General features: G+C 33.2%; 1 protein-coding gene across 1 annotated transcript in view; it reads right to left on the bottom strand.

Moving 5' to 3' along the window:
- The window catches only part of LOC143236196 (uncharacterized), a 75927-nt gene that overhangs the window by 24683 nt on the left and 24502 nt on the right, over window positions 1–26742 (bottom strand). The window contains exons 4-12 of the mRNA XM_076474488.1: window positions 15445–15590; window positions 12061–12276; window positions 9828–9956; window positions 9208–9296; window positions 7598–7674; window positions 6395–6476; window positions 5773–5943; window positions 3612–3747; window positions 2472–2630 (exon numbers count right to left, since the gene is read on the bottom strand). Of these exons, the coding sequence (XP_076330603.1) occupies window positions 2472–2630; window positions 3612–3747; window positions 5773–5943; window positions 6395–6476; window positions 7598–7674; window positions 9208–9296; window positions 9828–9956; window positions 12061–12276; window positions 15445–15590 (1205 nt within the window). The remainder of the gene's footprint in view (window positions 1–2471; window positions 2631–3611; window positions 3748–5772; window positions 5944–6394; window positions 6477–7597; window positions 7675–9207; window positions 9297–9827; window positions 9957–12060; window positions 12277–15444; window positions 15591–26742) is intronic.

Here is a 26742-nt window from a genome sequence, read left to right as displayed (position 1 = left end):
TGACAAGTTTACTTTATGGGATAACTGTGCTTGTAATATCAAACCAATCATCTTATGCCAGAAAGAATGAACACCAATCATTTACTCATCTATGCCATATTTACATGCAACACTGCCATAACCGTCCTCATTAGTTAGTTCACACTATCTTTTAAGTCAATTACTACAAAAACTGAGCAGAATGTTTCTGAGCAATTCATCTGTGATCACAGTGCTACAAGTACATGAAGAATACATGAAATGATGTTTTTAGAAGATGTTGTTTTTGACTTGAACTTGCTTCCAGTGCATGCAATTCTAGTTTGTCAGATGTCAATCACCTATTCCAAAAATGGTGCGAGATGAAAATGGGTCCATCTGATGGTGAGGGATTGTTTGAAAGGCTAGAACTTGAGGCAGTCAAGTACAATGAAAGATATTCAGAAAAGGATGGAAAAGCTATAGTTTAAAGATACAAGAAGGGTTTACAAGCATACAAACCTGTTGAAGCAAGCTGGTGATTATATCTTTAGTGCTGTTAATACTAATCTTGACTGGCATAACTTGGCTGCATTTGTGTTTTCAACAAGTCACTGTGGTGGTGGAATTTCATTATAAATAGTGAGTATATCTAATAAAACTCAGGACAAACTAACAAAAGCATTACAGTGCATTGAGCAAGTTTTTCCAGAAAGTGCATTTTTGGAGGTACTGTGAGTAATGGTCCTTAAATTATTCTCACAGATGACTCTTTACTGGAACTCAATGCACTGCAATTACTTTGGCCTTATAGCACACTGCTATTATGCATTTTTTATTTCTTACAATGCATATGAACATGGCTTAGGGAGAGGAAAAATGGTGTCAGAAATGAGCACCATACATGTACCAAGTTAATATTGCTAATGATGGAAATGGTATAAGGTAAAAATAAAGAGTCTGGAAGACAAGTCTGATTATTTCACTAAAAACCTTATTACCTTGCATTATCCAAAATTTCTGTAAATGTTTCAGACTGTCTGGGAAAGAAGAAAAGAACGGTTACTTTGTTACCAAGAAAAGTTAGTAGTATAAGGCAGTCATACTAACAGTTATGCTGAGATTTAGATGTGCATAATTAAACAAATATGTTTTTAGAGTTATGGCCTTTGACTTGGTGCAGAAGTTTCACTTTTTTACGGGTAAACTGATGATTATTTTCATACATTGCTTCTTTCTTTTGTCCAAAATTGCTTTAACTTGTATTGCAAATCACTGTTGTGGTTTAAAAGTCTCACTCTGATCATATATACTCACAATCCTCCGAGATACAATTTTAATGTGTTGTACGGTAACTGGCAAGTTGCCAAGCACCTTGAAGTTGTACCAAAATTCACAAAAAGTATGCTCAGGGTATTAAGGAAGGTTGTAGTGATGTTTCTTTTACTTTGTTATCATTTTCTATTACCAATCTTATTCATCTAGAGACTAGGTCATCTGTTACACATCTTGACACTAGGTAGGATGGTTAATAACTGAGGTATTTCACTATCAGAAGATTTCCTGTAATCTCCTATAGCATAGGAGTTTAATTGGGAACAATCACACCCAGAATGGAAGCTTGCCATGTTCTGTTTCCATTATATGTTGTATTTCAAGATTTTATCTGCTTGAGAGAGTTTTAAAGTAGCTGTTTTTAAAATGTTCCATGTAGAGATTACTAAATTTTGGTGATAGGGAGGGATGAGCTCAAGTCTAGGTCTTCATACTGTTGGTAATTTTTTATATTCATACTAGAAGCACGTTTTACTGATAGAGACGAGAGTTTGAGTGTCAAGAAATAGTCAGAACGGTGTCTTCTGTGACAATTTTATCATTTTCAAGCTATTAGGAAACAATCTGTAATATTTTGAGATATTCCTCTTAAACATAACTAAACAGTTAAATAATTCAAGTCGTAATGGTAAGATATTAGATGAAAAGATGGCTCACCAACTTTCTAACAAGGAGAAGAAAGACTTAACCCCAATAATACCAATGCAGAGACCTACTCAGGACTTCCCCAAAGAGAACAGTGGTTAACAGCGGATATGTAGGATATAAGCTAACTATTAATCAATTAATAATTACAATATTATGAAACTAATAATCATAACAAAAAATACCATGCATCTGTATTTTTAAAAATACAAACACACACACGTACATGTAACAGAGTAAATTTTCTTACAAATACCATGTTAAAATGTAGCAAATTATATAAAAGTTATAAATATATATTTTTTAATGTATTTCTCACATACAACTTGAGACTTAACACGTTATGTCAGTAGATATAAAGAACTGTCTCCAAACAATGGCCCTTAAAAGTATTAACATCAGAAAATCCACTGAGAAAGTTCTAGAGGTTACCTGAATTAATATTTGCATAAATATACAGAAAAATACTACTATATTGAATGCTAAGAAACAAATACAAATTATTAGTACATATTAAGTAATGTATTCACTACCTGTTGCGTGTGAGGGAGTATTAGGACGAGATACGTTTTGCTGAGATGACTGAGAAACTGGTACATCTCCTGTTTCAAACGTTTTAACCAGCTTGTAATTTTTGTGTGTTTTATCTCCACAGCTTTCTGAGTCTAATGTCAGCATGTTTACTAGAATTGCTTTTAAAGAAATAACATATGCTATTATTGTTACATTTTAACATAATCAAGATTACAAGAAAAAAAGCTTTTGAAGAGCCTTAACCTTTCCATTTTTTACTGTTTTGACTTCACAATGAAATTGGGTGTTACACTGAGAAGTTATAATGTTATAACACTTGCACCTTACATACATTATATTACTGGTGATACAAGCTTTAAAACCTACCATCATCAGTAAATCTTGCAAAAATGGATCTTTCAGTTTTATTCATCAAAGCACGTTTGATGTTTTCTTTTGGCCTAAGCTATTATAAAACACAAGTTGTATATACATTTTACCTTTAACTAATATCCCAGATTCTTCATATATGCAGACTCATTTTTACATTTTGGAAGTATCTGACAATTCTACTGATATAACAATGCTTAGAAAACATTAATTTACACACCACCTTTGTATTTGTACAGCTACTTCAAAATAATGAATAACTTCAATCTATCTACAAATTACAAGTAGGTTTTGTTTAGAGAATTTCTTCCATGATTCAAGTTTGCAACTAATAAAGGAAGTATGTCTCAACACTACTGAATGAGATTACTACAGAATCTACTGTGTTTCTATGTTACTTCCCCAAACACTTACAAGAAGCCTTTAGAGAACCATATTAGTTCATGCAGCAGCAAGTTCTATAAGTGATTGAGTGTTAAGTAGAGTTAGTGACTTATATGAAATGTGGCAAACTGTTCTATATAATTGACAAATTTTCTCAAAAGCTGAAAATCAAGTTACACTGTTGGTTAAAGTAATTTCATGGATATAAGGAACTTTGGAAACAAACTCAAATGGCCTCAATTTATATTCTTCAAAAACGTTCTAACAATATAAATTACTAAAGAATGACTAATATCAAAATAACCATACCAGTCACTATTATGGTTTCTGATAATAGCAAAAAATAAGCAATACATTAATGAAAAAGTGTTCAAAACTGAATGTACCAATGCACTTGTGGACTCTGATGATTTTTTCACAAGTCCTTTTGCCTAGGCCAGAGATTGCATACAATGCTTCGAGGGTGTGAATAAGCAACATGATGTCTTGGACGGTCAGTAACATGAACATTCTTTCGCAAATCTATGGTCAAGAGATAAGCAAAATTTACACTTCAATACTGGAACGAGATCTTCTCAAAAATTTATATAAACACGTATCATGAATCTATACTTTCTTCAAGTATATGTCTACAGAGTTTTAAATAAAATGTCATTAGTGACCTTACTACATAAACTAACAGAAAAATAACACTAAAAAATGTTAAAAAAAACAAAAAAAGTAGAAAACAAAAACAATGTAAGTGGTACTAAAGTACAGTTATAGATGTAATTATGGAAACATACAAGTGATACATATACAGAAATCAAAAACACTGAGTAACAGCAGCCAAACGGCAATGTTTTATTAACAGAAAATACAAGAGTATACAAGTATCTTGTTTTATATTTTGCTTTCATGCTGCCTTACGGATTATAAAATACTGTTTTGAATGTCCTGTATTACTCTCACAATTTGGCCACATCATGCAGTCACTTTTTGACCTTTGTACTTTTTATATAGGCCAATACAGCCTCAGTGATGTTCATTTTTGAACTTATGACATTTAATATTCGACTGGCCTCTTTACCTTCAAGATACTATTTCACCTCATCTGATGTGTTGCTCACAGTAATTGTCTTGCAACAAGGTGAATCACTCCATGATGAGTAATATTGCTGAGAAAATGATGAATCAAAATCTGTCTCTGTGTCACCTGTCAAGTTATCATTAATTTTAGGTAGGTCACTGGCAATATTTGCCAAGATGCATCCTCCAAATTATGCTGATCACCCACTATGTTTGTTTTTTTGTTGATGACATACATTGACTGTCATACTGTTCTTTCTGCCATCAAACAAAATATCATTAATTGTTACCAAAAAATTCAAACCTGAATCATCCATACAGAGCATAGGCTTCCAGCTTTACTCATATTTCAGTTTGTGTTCTGATTCTCAATTCAACCTTTTAGTTTCTTTTCGAGCAGTTAGAAGTCCACTGCTAATGTGCATCTTACTGTTCTCATGTTAACATTCACACCTGAATTTAAAGCAAGCTCATTATCAGGTTCTGTATTATCCACTTTTACATCATAAAGAATATACCCCACAATATTTAATGACATATTTGGAGAATTTCAGTTTTCTATCTCAAACACTTTTATCATAATCAAAATCTTTTTAGAATCTTGCATACAGATTCTACTGAAAGATAGTCATAACAATTTTTTGCAAGGTTATCCTCCAGCATTAAAAGCTTTGATTTCTATGCAACTGTCAAGTGGTATTTCAATCCTGGGAAACATAACTTCAAGGTAAACTTTTATACTGCTGTGAAAAATACTTCTTGAAAACTACCAAAATGTGTCTATATATCCCAGTGAAGTTCATTGTAAAGCATTAGTGTTCCAATAGTATTTACATTATATACCATTTTTGCTCATCATTTTCATAATTGCTTCTAATACTGTGTACACATTTTTTAAACACTAGGTTTTCTGTTACATGCCAAATTTACAGACTACATGCAATATTACTGACAAATATTTTAAAAAAGATTGGTGGAAAAAAATATACCAATAATTTTTTTTGTTTTTCCTTTGTACATGTCCTGAAACTAAGTTTTTTGTAGACTGTATATATTTTTTAGGCTCCAAGTTGCATGTGATATCAAGTATCAATTTTTAACCTTATAAGCCATCAAAATGTATTGTAGAGCCACCAGGAAATTTCTTGATAAGCAAACTTTTCCCTGACAGCATAGGTATTAATAATTAGGGTTCAGCCATGTACAACCTACATGAATGATATACAACAAGTAGCTTAAAATGTGGAATTACTCTAGCCTTCAAACCTCACAAAAATGCAGCTATAATTGTATTACATGCCATAATACTAATACATAATCCTTAAAAAGTTTCTAAGCACACACATTGATTCCTACAAATGATATAAAATTATAAAATCTTCTAAATACTTCAATCTTACAGAAATATTTGAAATTACATAATTAAAAAAATTGAGAATAAAAAACAATCAGAAACTTCTATTCTCAGCACCAACTCACTTCAAACTGAAGGTTTGATGCAATTACTTCCTCACTGCTTTCAGACTGACACAGTTTTCCTAATATTTCCAGAGATACGATGGTCAAGTGTCGATCTTGTGACAGAATACCCTGTGTCACTGTTCGCCATATTATCCTTGAAACCAGATCCTTTTCTACATCTAGAGAAACCTGGAAAAAAAAAAATGTTAACAACACCTATCTGTTTCTACAGGTTACTTAAATACAATAGTTATAAATTTTACCACACCTATCTGTTTCTACGGGTTACTTAAACACAATAGTTTCTGAATATTTTTCTTAAATGTTTCCGTGAGGATGCAATCGGTTCTTTCCTTTTGACCAAATTTATGCAAAATTAAAAAAAAAAACAACAACAAATGACATCACTAAAGACATAACTAACATTTCTTTTTGCATTTACCTTTCTATAACTATATTATTACATATTCTCCAAAATCTCTGACTTTATTTGATTTCAGTCTTGTGTTTGTTACTGACAATTATTCAAGAACACTTCAGTCTTTCCAGCAATGTGCTTTATACTTGTAGTATTACATCAGCAAACTCTGTGTTTAACATTCTACTGAAATGAATCCTCAAGTTATATCACTAAAATTACCTGTGAAGCAATATTTCCCAGAGTATCTAAGGCAATCTGTCTCAAGCTGGACCATTTGCTATGTGCACACAAGAGAAGCATCCTGAAATTAATTAAAAAAAACAACAGAAAACACAATTAGAAAATAAGGCCTAGTAAATTACAGCAAACAATCACACAGAAGTTACCAGAGTTTAATCTTTTTGAATGAACCACATCAAATAGGCTATTTCTTTAATTTTATTACTATTTTTTTATGGGAACTTAACTGGATACTATTCAAATTTGTTTTGTTAAACTAACACAGCAATCCCCTGAGACAGGTACTATTATTTATTACTATGTGTATTATGAATTTGTAATAAATAATAGTATCTATACATGTCAATTGTACAACTACAGTTTTGCTAATGTGTTAAATCTAAACACAAAATTACAGAATATAAAGACTGAAGTAAATAAAAGTAATGTTAAAATAAGCATTTTAATAAGATAACAAAAATTAAATTATTGATATAAATTAAGGTATTAAAGTTTGTTATCCAACAAAGTTATACAAGATATTTAATCAGGAGGAAATGTTCAATCATTTAGCCAAATTAAGAAGAAAAGGAACTCATTACAGCAATAGCTGCTTACATTTTATACACTACATTTAAGTTATATTTTGCTTTGTACTGAAGAATATAAAACATTTGGAGCTATTATACATATTTAGAGCCATTGATCTATACAACTGGATAAATTATTTGCACATTAGATGAAAGTTTTCAACTTTGATACTTTTGAGTGTTTTAAACTCAGAAACCACCACAAATTATATTCCACATAGTACTGGTGAATAAAACACACTTGAAACAACTAATTGGTCTTATATTACATGTAAAACACTTTGGTTTAAAGCTATATTTTTTAAAATATTAAGATGTAAAGACAAACAAAGCTAAAAATGTTGTACTTTATGACTGAATCTTTGGCGAGATAATGCCATCAGTCACAGTGGTACTGTTTTATATTAGACCTAATAACAAGAAACACTAAGACACAGCTTAAATATCCACCACTTTTATGTATCATCATACACAACCTTTCAATAAAATTAATATTCTTCCTCATCAATAAATGAACAAACATTTATTAAATCAGTAGTATCACTGGTAGATTCACTTACAGAATGAAAGAACTTTCCATGAATTCCTAACCTACAGAAACACAATACACTACCTGATGCAATCTGAATTAGCTGCTAAGACAGAGATGTTGTGTTCTTCAAAGGATAAGTTGTGCAGTATCAAGAGAATCTAATAAAATAATGATAAAAACATAAATACACTTTTTGTATTTTTAGTATGAATTTTTAAACATTACTCTTATAAAACTGTATTAAAAAAAAACAACTAACCAAAGCCCATTAAAAGTTTTCAGAAAAAAAGGTATGTTTTAGAAGTATTTTTCCAATATTTTACTGTATAATTTATTTTGAATTTTGCACAAAGCTACATGAGGGCTATCTGTGCTAGCTGTTTCTAATTTAGTAGTGTAAAACTAGAGGGAAAGCAGCTAGTCATCACCACCCACTGCCAACTCTTGGGCTACTCTTTTACCAATGAATAGTGGGATTGTCCTTCACATTATAATGTCCCCATGACCGAAAGGCAAGCACGTTTGGTGTGAAGGTGATGCGACCCTAAGGTTATGAGTCGAGTGCGTTAAACACCCCACCATGCTGGGCCTCTTCTTAGTGAAACTGGAAATTTATCAATAGCGTACCAGTATATATATATATATATGTATGTATGTATGTATGTATGTATAAAATAGTTGAAATTAATGCAAAAAGGGGTAGTTTTTCCTGAATTAAAACCTGAGATTTTTTTTTGCAAAAAACAGGGGTGTTTTTTATTTGATATTTCAAGGATAGAAGAAAGGGATACAAAGAGATTCAAACCCATGACCTTCAGATTACAAGTCGAATGTTTAAACCACCTGGCTATGTTGGGCTTTTATTGCATAATTCTGCTAATGAAGCTTTAATACGAGAATTCATTATGATGGTTGTGCTTAAAGACCGAAAATGTTAAATAAGTTTGATAAAAATTATTAGCAGTAATATTGGGGTTGAGTAAGTTATACTAGAACAATTTTGAATATTGAAATCAGCTAGATGTGATAACAACAGTCAATGTAAACTTGCATTGAATTATATTTTAATATTGATTGAAAAAAAAAACACTGTATACACGAGATGGATTATGGAAAGTCATCAGAAAAGAGTAGTATACTTTGGAAAACTTGTAATGGAACCATCTGCAATGGAAAATGTGCTGTAGGGCTATTGCTAAGATGCATGGCCATTATATATGGCATGATTGCATATAGCAACATGAACCATAAAGACATGGCAAGGCTCCAAAATCATTTCAATATAATCTACTCAACCTCTGTAATACAAAGTTCATTCACTTTCTAGCCATAATGTTAAGTTAAATACTTTCAATTCACAAGATTTATATCACATATCATTTCAGGACATCTGAGAAAGAGTATCTGAATAATGAATGAATATTTCAGCCTTTGAATAAACAAAATTTCTGATACAGAGTATACAGTACTCAGTAAAAACAAATTATTACTTCACTGACATTGCCTGTACTATAACAGATTAATTCAGGGTTATTTTGTTTTTCAATGATTTAAATTAGCCATAGCTTGGAGATATAAAATTAAGTTTACTTTTCAACCATCAAAGTAGATGTTTATTCAGATTCTCATTCTAAAGCACTTACTTAAACTGTATTATGTCAAATACTCTACTTTCTTTGTTAACTTCTTACCCTCAACACTCGCTGTCCTTCTAGGTTGTAAGCTCCCAAATCTTCTCCAAGATTCAAAGAACAAGATTCATCAAGGACTAAATCCTTCCCTATAACCAAAGGTACTACTAATCACTTACTGATGAATGAGGGGTTTTATTTTAAAATTTAGTCAATATTCATGCATTAAACCTTTAACTAATAACAGGAATATTTTTAATTTACAAGAATTATCAAGGTTTAAATGGTTTCTTACTTTTTAACTGGCTTCATTGTTCTATAGATATAACAATTCAATTGTGAAAACTTGAAAAATGCAGCAAGAACTGGATGTATTAAAAAGTCTTAATTTAATTGGAAAAATAATTATGAGGTTGTATGATCTGAAACAAAAATTTCCCCTCTGTAAGTGTAAAATTACTAATTGTTCAATTTGGCATAGATGCATAAATGGTGTACTAAAAATGTTCTTCAGTTTTTTATTAATATTTGCTTTAAGCAAAGTTACTGCAAGTATTTTATTCATGAGGGGAAAAATACTTCACACATAGCTGCAAGACCACACTTCATTTCATTATAGCTCTTGAATAATCATCACTACATGTTAATTATTACATTTTATTCTTGTACACTATACTTACTGCTATTCTGTCTCCATAAATCATGTACATCAGTATCACTATTGCTAAGAATGTTTTCCCAAAACCTTTCAAATTGTCTTCCTTCCAAGTCCTTCCAATGGTCAAGATACAAAGTACGGAGATGATAATCTGTAAAGTTAGCACATAGTAATGTGTGAAGTAAAACTATAACTAATAAAATGGAGAAATTAAAATTATAGTTGCATACATGCTTTACACATACATAAGGAATACATCAATCAAAATGAAATATTTCATATAAAACCTACCAGTTTGTTTGTTTGTTTTGGAATTTCGCACAAAGCTACTCGAGGGCTATCTGTGCTAGCCGTCCCTAATTTAGCAGTGTAAGACTAGAGGGAAGGCAGCTAGTCATCACCACCCACCGCCAACTCTTGGGCTACTCTTTTACCAACGAATAGTGGGATTGACCGTAACATTATAACGCCCCACGGCTGAAAGGCGAGCATGTTTAAGCAACTTCGCGCGACCCTCAGATTACTAAGCGCACGCCTTAACCCGCTAGGCCATGCCAGGCCCTAAACCTACCAGTAATGATTATTTACAGCATTAGTTTATCATATGAATAAATAAAATAAAGAAAAAACTAGAGAACCTGATACTTCAGTTTTACTGTAATATGCTGGTAGAAAATAAAGTGAAAGCTCACACAGCCAATAAAACATCTGACAACAAATCTTGTCAAGTATATAAGATTATTACTATTTTATTTGATATAAAGCATATTGTTTAAGTAACATTACAGGATTCAGTAAAAGGATGATGGTGGCTATATTTGATATATATCTTTATCTTAACCTAGATGACTAAGCTCTTTCAAGATCATTTGCATAATTAAATTTCAATAACAAATGTTCTTTAACATTCGGAATGTACATCATACAAATCATACTCTTTAAAGATGTTAAACAAGAAGGGACTGTTGGCTGTATCTCTGAAACCATGAACAAGTAAATGCTATTCTTTAACATAAAGTGTTATTCACACTTCATAAGAATTATTGGATATGATATTGCAGTAGCATGCACAATGCCATACATGTGAGCCATGGTGTTGTAATAAACATGTTTAGCACCTACATATTTGGTACACAAAGTGTTTTCAACCATGTGACAATGTCAGCAAAACACTGTTATGACTAGAAGGATATGACACAGCCAATTCTTAAGAAGTGTAATCATATAGCAAAATTACTAAATAATGTAGTAAAAGATTCAAGATGTCAAAGTAGGAAATCTGCAATATCTTTCAAGAGAATGAAAAAGAGTTTATTAAAGGAAATGGCAGTGAATTTTAAAAATCACACTTCAAGCCAATCCATAGCAAAGTGAAAGCTAAAGTTATGAAAGAGAACCCTCTGACCCAAAACATCTGACAACAAATCTTGTCAAGTGTATAAGATTATTACTATTTTATTTGATATATAACAATATATATATATTGTTATATATCTTGATCTCATAAAATATGTATAATAAACTTAAAAACACTCAACTAACCTAGTTTAAACACTATCCAATCTAACTGTCACGTACTGGTGCTTTTTTAATGTACTTACCCAAAACAAGCACTGTCTAGTTTGGGTATTATAAAGTGAAAATAACTTCAACTTATTAATTCTGGGCACTACAAAATATTGTAGTTAAGCCTAAGCAATGTACAATATGCTTATTGCAATTTGGACACTATCCAGTCAGGTATGAACACTATAAAAATAAACCTGTCAAGTATGAAAAATGCCATGTTCATCTACTAAGTCTTAGGACTAATCTAATCTGACTGAAAAGTCTGGATATGACCTTCTACACCTTATAACTAAACTCGATTGTGAAGTCTGAAATGGGACATAATTTAATCTGTAAAACAATATCCCTGTCACACTTTTGACAGTAGACATTAAATATGAAGACAGTAAAAACATAGGAAATTACTCTATTTTCCTACAATGTTTCTATAATATAATCCCTTTCCACAAATTGTTTACTTTAGATGTAAGACATTAAATAAAAACAAAATAAAAATATGTTTCATGTTGCACTAAAAAGAGTTAAAGAGATACACAGCATCCAATCAGTAAAACTTTGAAATAAATCTATTGTTGACATATCAAAATTACTTTATTGACTGTGACTGTAAAACACCAAGTCATCCAATATTTAATTACTTAGAGTCCTGAATATATCTGATGATAATATTTTTGAAAGATACCAACCAGTCGGCCAAATGCCTGCTTGTGCCAGTAATAATGTCAGTAATTGTGGAGTCTGCTCCAAATGGAGAATGTGTTGTCCTTCATTTGCAAGAATACTACAAACATTCAATGCAAAATCCTCTTCATTTGGTAAGCCACTGAGAAGACTCAGACACAACTTCTTGTACTCGTTCTTGGGTAGTTCTTTAGAGAGACCAGCAGAGTTTCGAAGAGATTCTAGTGATTTTGTTAAGAAATACACAGATCAAGAGATAAGAGTTTACAGGTAAAATTTATGAACATGAAATCACAAAAGATTATTTACAACCCTATGGCACACAAACTTTATCTTGATCTCATAAAATATGTATAATAAACTTAAAAAAATTAAACTGGTGTAGATCAAGGTTGCTAAAACTTATGCACATGTACAATGTGCACCTAAGATTTTCCCCAAAAGAAAGATATTCCTCAAAATGAAGAGTTAAGTTTGTGAAAACAACTTCCAAAGTGAAGTTAAGTAACATTATCTAATGAAAATTAAAATGAATATTGCTTAGTTTATATAATAAAAATAACTATTTAATACCTGAAAAAGAAAAACATTTACAACTTATTATATAATCCATACAAACCGAGTGAGAAGGTTTGTTTTATATCAGTTTCTATAAAAAAAATTAAATTGACTAAAGCATAAAATCATAAACATTTTTGTTGTATAGTGACATCTTCTTTGATGTTACTTTTACTGTTCTATAAAAAAATAACAGTTTTAAACACCAGGGGCACAATTTTCAGAACTCCTGCAAGGTGTAGTAAACCATAGATTTTTATAAAGTAGTTTCATTTACACATACATATATGTATACATATACAGTACTGTGCAAAACTATTAGGACAAAGTCAAATATTAATTTCAGGCTACTTTCAAAGAACAGTGAAATAAAAATCACAGGTGAAACATCAAAACTATATTAGCATTCATATTTAATACAACAGGAACTCAGTGAAAGTGTTTGAGTTCAGTAACCAATTAATATTTAATAACTGCAGACACTCTTTCAGGCATTGTTGAAACATATTTAATCAAAGTGTCCTTTGGGATTCTACTTCAGTTGTCTCAAGTACACTTCCATAAAGTTTCTTTGGAAGTAACCTTTGATTTGTCAAATTTTTGATCTATCAAATCCCAGATCTACTCAACTGGGTTGATATCAGGCCTCTGTGGGGTCCATTGTATAATATGAATGACTCTAGCAGCTTCTTTTTTAGCTAAATAACTTCTGCACAAGTTGGATGAGTGTTTAGGGCCATTATTTTAGTAGTAGTAGAATCCTTTACCAATAATATGCTGATCTATTATTCCATCTATTTTGCAATTATCTTCTGTCACCTCAGCAACCCCCCTCAACCAAACCATCACACTGTCTCCCTCCTGCTTAATGGTAGGTGCTATGCATTGAGGTAAATATCTTTCACCTTTTTTCCACCAGTCATACAACCTATGCTTTGAACAAAATATTTCAAACTTGGACTCATCTGTCCATAACACCCTTTTCCGATCATCAACAGTCCAGTTTTAATATATTTTAGCAAATTTCAGTCTCTTAACAATATTTAAAGATCAAAGTAAATGTTTTTAAAATACTAAATGAACAAATATTTATTTCTCATCGAGTCTTCTTGATTATTTTTCTGTTATTTGGTACATGGTTGTTTATCTCATGCTTGATATCAGTGACAGTCTTCCCTTTGTTCTAAAGGCTGCATAAACAATGATACTTAACATCAGTATCATTGAGTTTAGGTGTTCTGCCTTCTACAATTTTCAAATTTACCTGTCTCAATCTCATAATATAGGATGTATCCAAATGTGTTTGGGGAGCATTTCAAACCTGCAGCAATTTGTTGGATAGTCCAACTATCGTCATCTATGGTCTTTTATAAAAATCTCTGCTGTACTGACAATTCTCTATGATTTTTGGATTGTGGCATGACAGTAAAACTAAATATATAGTGACAAATACAATTTTTATCAGTTTTATTTGTGGATTGCTATTAAACTGATTTCTTCTATCAATATCATGGATGCTCCTTGTTAGCTTCTTTCTATACAGCTAAAACACTATATGCAGTACCATGACAGTGATTTCATATCCTAAATTTGATCAATATGTTCATTCAAGCAAAACCCTTATGACATGCCATTGGTACAAATATGTGGGAATTTTGAAGAATGTATTTTCACCCTGGCTCATTCAGCTGTCATCAGTAATCAGTGAAGCATTACCATAGTGTTGAAATTTACATTCAGTAATGCCATGGAAGAATCAGCCCCATAAAATGGAAAGAATGACAAAATAACACTTGTCCTAACACTTTTGCACAGTACTGTGGAAAGTGTAGTATATGAAATAATGCTTGTTTGTGTTATCTGAGGTAGGGTGTATGCCTTCTACCCCTAGTAACGAGCATTAAGTAAAAAAAAGTCCAGAAGGTTGTCTTTAACCTAAAGATATTTATAACCCTGGAAAGGATAGAGTGAATGATGTATTGTCTCCATAACTTACTGAAGACTAAAAACAAACATCTCAAGAGCAAACCAAAATAAGTTCTGTAATACAATTTAAGAACAGATCATATTGTCAGATGAATAGAAAAAAAAGTTTTATTTCAATTTTATTATAATTGGCAAAATGCAATTTCATTGAAGCTCTTGGGCCACGTATTTCTTTCAAGTATTTAGTAGTTACATTTTACTTTGAAGCTCATGAAAAAAACAAAACAAACACTTTTGCTTAGTGCTTACCATGAAAACAGATACTAGTCTATTACAACAGGTTTTTCAAGTTTTTTCTTTTTTAAACTTTATAACAAAAAAAGACCACTATTAAAACCTGAAATATTCTATATAATCTTTATACGTCTTTATTAAAGAGACCTAATACATTACACTTTTCAGAAAACCTACCAAACAAACTCACAAGACTTAGCAATGTAAGTTATATCTGTTGTACAGTAAAAACATTTCTTTGAGTGCAACCACATTTTGATAAATGTTTATTAATGCTGTGTAGTTTAAATACTGCTTAACACTTTTAATGCATTCTAGAAAATAAAAATCAAACAGTACAGATAGGTTGCAACTGTAAAACTACATTAACAAACTACTTTGTGTTTCTATTCTAAAAACAAAATTATTCTGCTATGGTGAACCGCTATAAAGCAAACCTGCCACTTATGTGGTAGATATTTATTTACTGTTGTGTAACGTATTACATGTTTGAAACTCCTCAAGTGATATTATTCTGACTTCAAGGGTATATGTTGTAACAATGTATCTACACATGAGTTAAGATACTTAAATCCTGAGACTTTTAAATAATGGGTACTAAACAAACCTACCTGAGATTTCATGCTGTGCATAATTATAAGTCATGGGCACAAGATGGAGCATAGAGGTGTAAGACTTGCGAGCCCGACTGTCTGAGGATTGGACATTGTCTGGTATTTCCCCAAGAAAATGAATCTTCTCATACGCACCTAGGTATCTATTAAAAAAAAAAGTTAAATGTATCAATTTATTTTCCCCCTAAACCCAATTATTTAGAGAAGCAATTGCCATTACACAGTCGCTGTGGTACAAAGACGTCATCTTCACAGTCTCTTAATACACCGCGAGAAAGGTAAAGGCGGTGCCGTCATAGGCTGAGGGGTGATCCCAGTACGAAATCAGCTGACGCGATTACGTCATATTGTAGTGACCTGGCAATCATCCAAATCTGGACTGCACGTGGACTTATATTCGGTACACATGCACAAACTCCGGTCGTTTCATTCACAAGAAACAACGCCAACGTCGGTCGCTAGTTAGTTCTGTGTTCTCTCTTTGCTAACACGTCTACGAAGTGTCGTCAAATGACATTAGCCTTGCTGGCAAAATCTCATGACAACTAGAGCACAATAGTTATAACGGATTTAAAGTGGGTTGTTTTGTAACATACAGAGGAACTTTGCATATAACGTTTGACTTCGATCACTGTTAGCTCTCTCTAAAAAAGCAGATAATATTTCTGTATTTACTTTATTTCAAACATAAAATCAGCCTTTTCAATAGTGCTATTTAGAAGGGATGGAGGGAGGGATTCGAAGGTAACTGTTTTTAAATAACCTTTACCAACACTTGATTTCAGAGATGTCAAAACATTTTACTTAATTTATTACATAGAACATTTCCTCCTCCTAAAGGTAAATGTTTGATACACAAAGCCATAAGTTTAATTAAATCAAAAGTTACACATGTGCACTCTCTAACAGTATTGTTATCAATTGAATGTGTTACATTTCTTCGTTTAGTTATTCAGAATATAGCAAAATGGTTAATTCCAGGAACCAGGACCAAACAGTTGTAACCCACTTCCGTTCCCCGATGGATAGCGACAGTAAATCTTTAGCTACCTCCCATACACGCATTTTTTTATATCAAATGACGGTTTTTAATATTAGTAATGATAGTGGAGAAACCGAACAATTAGGTGCAATAACTCACTTATTAAGTTAATCGAACTTCTGTCACCGCAATGGTAAGCGTTGTTTTACTCTAGAATTCATCTAAACGCAAAGCAACAAAAAGGACTATCCATGCATTGCCTTTCCTAATTTTAAGCCAACAAACTACAGGGAAAACATTTGTGTCCAGCACTTGGTTACTCGTATCTGACCAACTAGTGAGATTAGACTGTCACTTTTACAGCGCACTCAATGCTCCAAAGCGCGAAAAACTTATTTGCGGCAAAGACATTAGAACAGTGAATTCGCGGATTCACGTTTCAATCACATTAACTATTTGAACACGCCCAGTTTTTATGATGAGAAAACAGCAACAAGTTAATGAGAACCTTAATTTAAGTACTTGTATGGACCTATGACAGTGATGCAGATTTAACCATTTACACTGTTAGTTTACTGATGTCATGTTAATTAATGCCTATACCATATTTGGGAGAAGAATGCTAACTTCAGGAGGTACATTTTATCTTACTTACCCCTAAATGGTAGTTCCCTATTTTAATTTTATTTTCATTTTTCATCTTTTTAATGTTTACCTTTTTCTTATTCTTATTTTAACTTGGGAGAGCAGTCACCTTCCCACAACTGTCTCCAGGCAGTGAATGGTGATATAAATGTGGGACGTTGTAAGCTTGAGAACTAACATCTCGCTCTCCTAATTTCTAATTTTCTTATTGAGACTAGCAAACTGGAGGTTAAGACTGATAGATGGTGTATCCCCACCGCATTGTGGGTCCTACTTCCGCAGTCACCTTCAAAACTTAGGATACATTTTATAATCCACGTTGTAGCTTGTACCCTCGTATCCTTTTTAAAATATGCAGCATATTTTGTTTAATCTTAATGTGTTTTTACGGCTTAAAATTTGTGGTTATAATTAATAAGAGGTTGGTGTTTGGTGTTTTTAATGCAGTCCTTCCACATGATTTTGTGTTTACTTATCTGGCTTCATTTGGATGTAATTAATTTAATTTCACTAAAATACACACATGCCCACTATTGTTGTTAATTTCTTATACAATAACTTTATTTATATATATTATTAACTTCATTTACGCTACAACTGTATTTGTTTTAAAAACATTTCAATTTAACACACGGTAGGGAAGTATTAAACAGCCATCGATTTGGACATAATAGTAATTCTACCTTACAACATGACACAAGTTTTTTTTAATTTTTTAAATACAGAAAATACCATACGGAAACAAACACTCGACAAGCGGAGAGAAAGCCATACACGCCTGGCAGATGTAAACGATAAAACTACTACACGCACGTGACTCAGCACGAGAATGGGCTTTGTGTAGGATGTACACTGTGCAAATAATTCACCCGCAACGTGGGGTATTTTCTTTCACACTGAAAATCTGACATTAAACATGGAAGTTAATCACCTCACTGAGTTGTCTGGCTGTGTAATATTATTAACACTATTGTATGAAATGCACACGAAGTAAATTAAACTGAACGTATTACATATTTCCGTTTTCACTAAAGGTAAAATTGAAAATATTAGGTCACCTCATAAGTAATGTTCGAAAATTTAATACAAAGAGTGCATCACCATTTCTGTCTTTGTAGAAGGCTTTAATGACTAAAATCATTAAGACGTGTACAAAAATAAAATGTTTAGAAAAATAAAAGAAAATCAACTCCACTTTTCAGATCATTAATCAAATAAACCCCTATGTAGATGGATGTGTCTGAGAAGCACATCAGGCATATAATGCTTTATGAATTTAAAAAAGGTAATAGTGCAGTAGAAACTACACGAAACATTCAAGGTGTTTATGGTGTGGAGTCTCTCAATGAAAGAAAATGTTGAAGGTGGTTTCAGAAGTTCAGATGAGGTGACTACAGCTTAAGTGATGTATCATGTTCAGGTCGTCCTGTTAAATATAATGATGACTTGGTGCTGGCTGCACTTGATGAAGATTGTGCTGTAACAGTTGAAGAATTAGTACAGAAGCTTAATTCAACCCATTTAACAGTTCACCGTAATCTGCAACAGCTTGTAAAGGCGTCAAAACTTGGAAAATGGGTCCCTCGTGATCTGACAGAAGCCAATCTTAGAGCAAGAGTGGACATTTGCACTTCTCTGCACTCTCGTGAACGTAACTCACCTTTCTGGACAGGTTAATGACTGGATAGGAAAAATGGATATTTTATAAAAATGTTAAGCGCTGCAGACAATGGCCCAGTGCAGGTGAACTGGCTAAAGCACAGCCCAAAATGGACCTCCACCCAAGGAAAGTCTTGTTAAGCGTTTGGTGGGATATTGTTGGTGTGATTCACTTTTAGTTGCTGTCACTCAATGTAACGATTACATCAAACTTCTACAGTCAACAGTTAGAGCGCTCGAATATTGCACTGAAAGAAAAGAGGCCTACTTTGATCAATCGTAAATGTGTTGTGTTATACCTGAATAATACACTGCCCCATGCAGCAAGGATCACATATGCAAAGATTGAAAAGACAGACTGGGAGAACTTCCACATCCTCCTTGTTCTCCAGACCTTGCCCCATCTGATTGATATCTATCCCTACTTTTGCAGAACTGTCTTGATGGATAAGAGCTTGGAACATAAGAAGATGCCAAAACTACCCTCTCTGCATTCTTTTCCTCCAAGCTCCAAGAATTTTATAGAAGTAACATTCGGAAGCTTGTGAATCGTTGGCAGGAAGTAATTAATAATAATGAAACACACATTATTAATTAAATAACATTAAAAGCATTTGAAATCCTTTCTCTTTTTCTGAACCTAAATTTGGACATTACTTAAGGGATGACCTGAAATAAACTGTGAAGTAGAAGCCTTATAACCACAGATTGATCGGGTCAGCAAAAAAAAAAAAAAAAAAAAAGTAAGTTGGTGATTTAAGAAAAAAAACGCATGCATTTTTACGAAGTTTAAAAATTCAGAAATTATTCGTGACATTGGAAAACTTAATATTAAAGCTGTTAACTATACAACCCCAAAACACGAACTTACAAAAATGTCTTATTTATTTTTGGAAAAGAATATAACTTCCTAAACGTCGAACTTAAATACACTTTCTAAAGTACTTCACTTAATCCTTCTGTCCAGCAGTCCTTATAAATTCAGTGGAGATAATAACTTCCTCTACTTTAAGTAAAATATGAAAATAAATATAATTTCAAATAAACCCTATTTTTTTTCTCACTAAGAAGGGCATGAAATGGTTGTTAATTTATCATTATATAACTTTATTGGTTTGTAGATAAAAATAAATTGATTACCAGTTTTAATCATTTGCAAAGCACAAGCAAAATATTAAAAAAAAAATCAACAAAGACGTGCACAAAAGTTACGTACTTTCTTTTACCCCTCATTAATGGGGGATAATACCAGTGAGAAAAACTGCAACTGCAACCGTACTCTTACGCGAGAGCTTTACCTAACCGCACGTGAAATTGACAAGCTAATATACTTGTTATTGTAAAAAGCACATCATTCTTGCTGGATTAGAGAAGTAAAGTTATTCCCCACTTCCAAGTGCGTCTCGCGGGTTGTGGACATGCCAACATATTATTCATGTTCATTTATTAAATGAAGTTTCTTATTGCAAGTAGGCCTGGCATGGCCAAGCGCGTAAGGCGTGCGACTCGTAATCCGAGGGTCGTGGGTTCGCGCCCGCGTCGCGCCAAACATGCTCGCCCTCCCAGCCGTGGGGGCGTTATTATGTGACAGTCAATCCCACTATTCGTTGGTAAAAGAGTAGCCCAAGAGTTGGCGGTGGGTGGTGATGACTAGCTGCCTTCCCTCTAGTCTTACACTGCAAAATTAGGGACGGCTAGCACAGATAGCCCTCGAGTAGCTTTGTGCGAAAAACCAAACCAAACCTCATTGTAAGTAAGACTGTCGGAGGTGTTATATTTCTAAATAGACGGAACACGAATTTATTTTAGAACCGTTTTAAATGGAAACCATATATTCTGGCAACCCAGAATGCTTTCAGATTTTTGAATTTCGACAACTGCCAGTGGTCAATTTTCCTGCACGCATTAAGAGTAGACTTTGAAACATTTGACACAAGTTTAAATAGTTTTCATCACCATTTAGGTGGAAATAATAAGCAACAAATTCGGAAGAACTGTGTTAAATAGATGGTTTATGAGACTTTGGAAAAGTTTTCTTTTTTTAAACTGCTTATGTAACAATAGAAGATTCCCCAATATTCCTTGCGTCGTGTTTTTAATACCTCAATGGGCATTGCTTAGACTGATAAATGCATTTACTCACAATAATACTGTTTAAATCAGTGGTTCCCAAACTTTTTTATACCCCACACCCCTAAAAAAATTTAATATGTTCTCGCACCCCTCACAGTAATTATTTATTTAAGAATAAAGATGAAAATAGCCAAAACAAGATTTCGGTCTGCGCTGGTGATGGTAGAAACGATAGTTTATCGTCAGAAGGTAAAAAGCTACATCTGTAACAAGAAAAATAAGAAATAAAATTCGAACGTAATTTTTGAAAATATATATAATGCAGTAACCTTAATATAAACAACAACAAAAAAAAACAACCAAAAACAACTGAAATGTTATCTCGCACTTCTGGTTGGGAACCACTGGTTTACATTAATGTACACTTCAAAAATTGGCTCTGAACTATCATTTTCCAAATTATGAGTCCTGTTGGGTGTCAAGAGTAATCATGGTGATGTAAACATCTAATCATTTTCCATATATATTTACATTTTAATACTTGGTGTTTTATAACCAGATAGGTACAGATGGGGTTGGGGGGAACATGAACACTGACGGAGAAAAGGAGAGAGGTGAAGGAAATTTTCAGGGAACTTTGATACTCATACGTATTAAAAATACGTGAAATTAGAAATTCATGAAGAGTATACAAGGATTGTGTTAGCTATCCATAATTGTTACTTATTTTACTGTTAGGCAATAGTGAATGCAACACTATGCACTCATCACCAAATCATGAGCTACGCTAATCGAATAGTGAAATGTGACTGTCACTCTTATAACATACGTACGGCCCCAATGTTCTGAGTGTATCTTTTTTTGCATCGTTTGCATGTGAGCCATGGTCTAGTCCAATACGTTTATAGTTTTGCTTGCTAACTACTTGGAGACGTCCATCCTAACTCTGTTGTATTAAATCCATATAGATTGTTTTGTTTGTTTTGAATTTCGCGTAAAGCTACACGAGGGCTATCTGCACTAGCCGTCCATAATTTAGAAGTGTAAGACAAGAGGGAAGGCAGCTAGTCACCACCACCAACCGCCAACTCTTGGGTTACTCTATTACCAAAAAATAGTGGGATTGATCGTAACATTATAACGCCCCTACGGCTGAAAGGGCGAGCATGTTTGGTGTGACGGGAATCCGAACCCGTGATCCTCGGATTACGAGTCGAGTGCCTTAACCACCTGGCCATGCCAGGCCAAATCCGTGTAGAAATGGGCCTTTTTTTTGTTTTTCGTGCAATTTATAAACTTTTCTAACAACGTGAATTACCCACGTTGGATTAAAAAACATACAAATCGGCCCGACATGGCCAGGTAGGTTAAAGCGTTCGACTCGTAATCTGAGGGTCGCAGGTTCGAATTCGTAGACTTATTACCGTTCTACCAGCGAAGGACAATACAATGTAAACCAGATTAAGTATATTGTAATTATTACTTAAGTCATTTGCAAATTAGATTTGTGGGGTAAGAATTATAAAACACAAACGTATTAGTTTATTTTTAAAACTGATTACTTACTACTTTTATTATATCATTTTATCTAAATGAGCTACATTATTTCATAAGAGCTATTGTAGTAAACCGATCTTCTGGTTCACGGGTCGGGTAAACAATCACAGGGACAATGGAGGAAAACTACGTCAGCAATTCCACGAACTCGAGTGAAGGTAGAGAAAATCATGTTATAATAGGTCAAACATGATTCATCTGTCGTATCCAGTCCCAAAGTAGTCTTTTGTCAAGTAACAGGGTTATCAGGCCGGTTGGTCCAGGCACTATACTATATAAATCATTAATTTTCATGAACAATAAAAAAAAAAATCGTGAGAAAGTTAAACTGGATGGCATGCCACAACTTCACTAGAAAGTTATATTAATATACACATATATTTGTCTATTTCAAATTAATATCCACACAGTGTAAAATTTGTGACAGGGCCAGCGTTAACAGGTCTAGGGGTCTGGCCACCTTAAACGTCGATAACATCAACTTAATGCCACCCATTAATCTAATTTCCTCGACAGGCGACTGAAGGTTGTCTGGAAGGATCACCTATTTTAACTAATCACATCATTATATAGTAGTATGTTGTCTACCAGTCAGTCAATAAACATTGAAATGACATCACATAAAGGTCACTTAAAGTTGCAGTTTGTAATGTCGTGATGTCAGTAACACGTGCATATCCCATGCATCACGAGAGGAATTATGCATGAAATGAACTTTAAAATTACGAAATAAAAGTATTTTGTTACTCTCAAAACAGAACACCTTCGGGGTATATATATATACACACACAAACCACTACTCTCTGTATACCTCACCCGGCCTGATGAGTTTAAGTATTAGGCAAAAGACCTCGTCGGTACAAGATATGACAAGAGCAGTTATTGACATATTATAACTAATTCTCAATCATTGGTTCTTACAATCGAAAAGCTGAACGTTGTTCAGACACAAACCTTTAAGTAGTAATTAAAAGATAATTTTTTTAATTATCACTCCCCCCCCCATATTAGTTTGAAACAGCAACACTCTCTAGTGTCATTCAACAAATGGAAATCAGTGACCAAACAGCACACACTCCATTAACAAATATTAAACTGCTGACACTTAAAACAAATTAACGGAAAACGATTGATTTACGAGTCGTTACAAACTCAAGACATACACTGACGACGTTACCAAGCAACCTAACACCAGCTTCCGCTTGTATGTATATAGAGACACACATTATTTAAAACGTTAAGACGTTACTTTCGTTTGGCATATTATATAGACTTGATAGACATAAATAAATAGCAACACAGATTCCTATATTAAACACACCGTCGATAACAATTATGTTGAGAGAATAATGACTGAACAAACTAAACTTTGCTTTTTCTATAACAAACAAACATATAGACGAGTATAAATACAGGACAAAAAAATACAAAGTAATAAATGTGCATTATCTTATTAATGGTTATAAAAATGCGCTGTATATTCACATTCTTTGAGTATTTCTTCGAAATATCCATCATACTGTATTACATGTACATACAGAAAAAAGTAAAACAAAACAAACAGTAAGTTTCGCACCTTTCAGGCTCGAAAATAACATCAAATTTGATGTGAATAATGCCCTATCGCGAAAGTTGTGATACACACACACACACACAGTTATATATATATAAAAGACAAGCATTACTTATAACTGTTTCTAGTTGCCTCAGTTGTTAAATGCTTTACTTCTTACCGACGGTTCACCAGGCATTAGTGAAATAAAGATCAATGACGAGCTCATCCATTTTACTCCGCTGGGGGGTGTGTGAGAGTGTTCCCATTACAGAGTTCTCTTTTTTTTTCCGCCCATCAGCTAACCTCCCACCTATCTGTCATCGCATATTTCTATTTACGTGTTTCTTCTTTCTGTTACGGTGAATTTTCTGTCAGGACTTCTGCTATTCTACTAATAATTTTCCTTTCTATGCCGTGGAACTATTTACTAGAGCGTATGTTTAATAACACATTTTACGATCATTTATATATCGACCTATTCATTTATCTACTTCTACTTTTTATTTTATTATCATGACATCAATTTGAAAGTGGAAAGCATTCACTTGATGATGAATCAATGACAAACTATTACCAGAAGGCTGTGGTTATCTTCATATTTCCACAGTCTGAACGGCATATTTGATGACATGCCGGTAAGGAGATGATAAAATTGGTCAGGGGCTCATAACGACCCTGGAGGCGACATTGGAGGATTGTACAGCATCTCACATAATCCACACAAACTTGTTTATATTATATTACTACATAACACGATTCAATCGGAACCACTCAATTCCATTCTTATCGCTTTGAAAGGTAAATCTCTGAACGAAAATTGGAATACAAAAGGGCCCCGTTCTGATTCTTTATTAATCAGCATAATATCAATTACCAGTAACAGCTTCATTTTCGTAGCTATATATATATATATATATATATATATATATATTGTTCAATATACTTGCCGATATTTAAAGTTTATATTATCAGTTCCAACAGCTTGGTTTACAGTGACTATAAGAGAAACTGCGGAAGAGGTCAGTGTTTGTATCGATCGATCACTACACTAAAACTGCCTTATCTTGTTTTTCATACACACAAACTAGCTTAAATAGGCGTGACTGATTGTTTGTCACAGACATTCGCGGCAAGCTACACGTAGGCTATCTGTGTCAGCCGTCCCTAATTTTGATAGACTATTGACAAGGCAGGAGTCAACAACAATCACCGCCAATTCTTGCACTACTCTAATCGAATAGCAGGAATTTATTATTACTCTTATAACGCACCCACAGTCGCAGAAAATTGTGTGTGTGTGTGTATACGGTAACTGGACGAGAACAGATGACATCAGAAGCTATCACGCGGCACGATAACTATTTAGCCACGCTCAACCAAGCTTAAGAAGGTTATCTTATAATAATCCAAAATGAAAAACTAGTTAAAACGAAGTATTATACTCGTGAATTATGGACGAAACTACTTGTTCTTTTTTAGTACAAAATTTTCGCTTGCTTTTCACGGAGGTTGCCTTTATTTACCCGTTTCAACAATGTAGATCGACGTTCTTTTACAACCAAATGCTATGTTTCCACAACAATCAACAAACTTTAGGGGTAAAACTGTTTCAAATTTTCAAACAGTGACAGAATCTAGTCATTTATTGTGAGTTTCTATTTTAATTACATACTTAAAATAAACACACCATTACCCCCCCCCCCAAATAGAAATGGAAGTTTGTTTCTAATTCAGACTTTTATATTAAAATGTCTTCGTTTAATATGTCATCCCCAAAATGAGTTAGCACATACACACCAACCAGCTATAAGTTCAGGAAAATGGCACACCTACTAAACAACTGTCCGTCACGTTTATTGATTAATAAATAATTCACCTGTTTTAAGCATGACTTCAATACACATTAACAAGTAAGCTGTTCTTAATAAACACAGTAAAAGGAAATTTGATAACCTGAGACACCCCTGAAGAAAAAAGGTACATCCCCAGCTAACGCCAAAAGTTTTGAGTTTCTTGTAAATTATTTCTAGAATCAGAGATGAACAGTTTACCCATGTTGGCCAGAAGCTGCTTGTTGCCTACTGTTTGTCAGCAAAGAAACTTCAGTGCTAATATATTCATACGTGTACTTTGTCATATATTATCTGCTTTAACTGAAAGACAAACATGAAAATCGAACTTTTAAGCTAGCACAAGCTTGAAAACAAATTCGTAATAAACAGGGTAGCCCGTAAGTCCCTACCCATACATATATCTTATGTATCCAGTGTATCTGTGCGGTGTCACCAGTATTCTTGCGCTCATGTACCCACGTACTTGTCATAATGTGCTCTTAAAGTGTAAATGGGTTTAGATCGGCCATATTTATCTGAGAAAAAAAGAAACAAATTTATAATACATGCGTAATTGAATATAACATAATAACATATGGATGGGTAGGGACTTACGGGCCATCTTGTATATTATTAAGCTCCGGGGTCTGCTTTACAGACCAAGGTATAAAAAATGAGCACTGTTTAGTTTACTCTGGTTCTCAAACTTTAATTCAAGGATCCCTTTTCTTTTTATTTTGTTTCCACGGACCCTCAAATATCTCGATGTTTTTCGTTTTGACAAAAACAGAAAACAAAAGATCCCGTGTATATGAAAAGTTGTATTTCAAAATTAAATGCTTAAATTATCTTAAAATTAATTTTACATTTTTTTGTATTCAATAAATCGTATTTTTCTAAATATTTTTATGAAACTTCGAACAATGACTTGAGCATTCCTGTTTGAAAAACGCTTGTCTTAGAAGTTAAACTGAGAAGATCCTGAATGGGCG

The sequence above is a fragment of the Tachypleus tridentatus genome, chromosome 13 (assembly GCF_004210375.1).
Source record: "Tachypleus tridentatus isolate NWPU-2018 chromosome 13, ASM421037v1, whole genome shotgun sequence".
NCBI lineage: Eukaryota > Metazoa > Arthropoda > Merostomata > Xiphosura > Limulidae > Tachypleus > Tachypleus tridentatus.
Note: the sequence above shows the minus strand (reverse complement) of the source record. Positions and strands in the feature narration are given on the sequence as shown.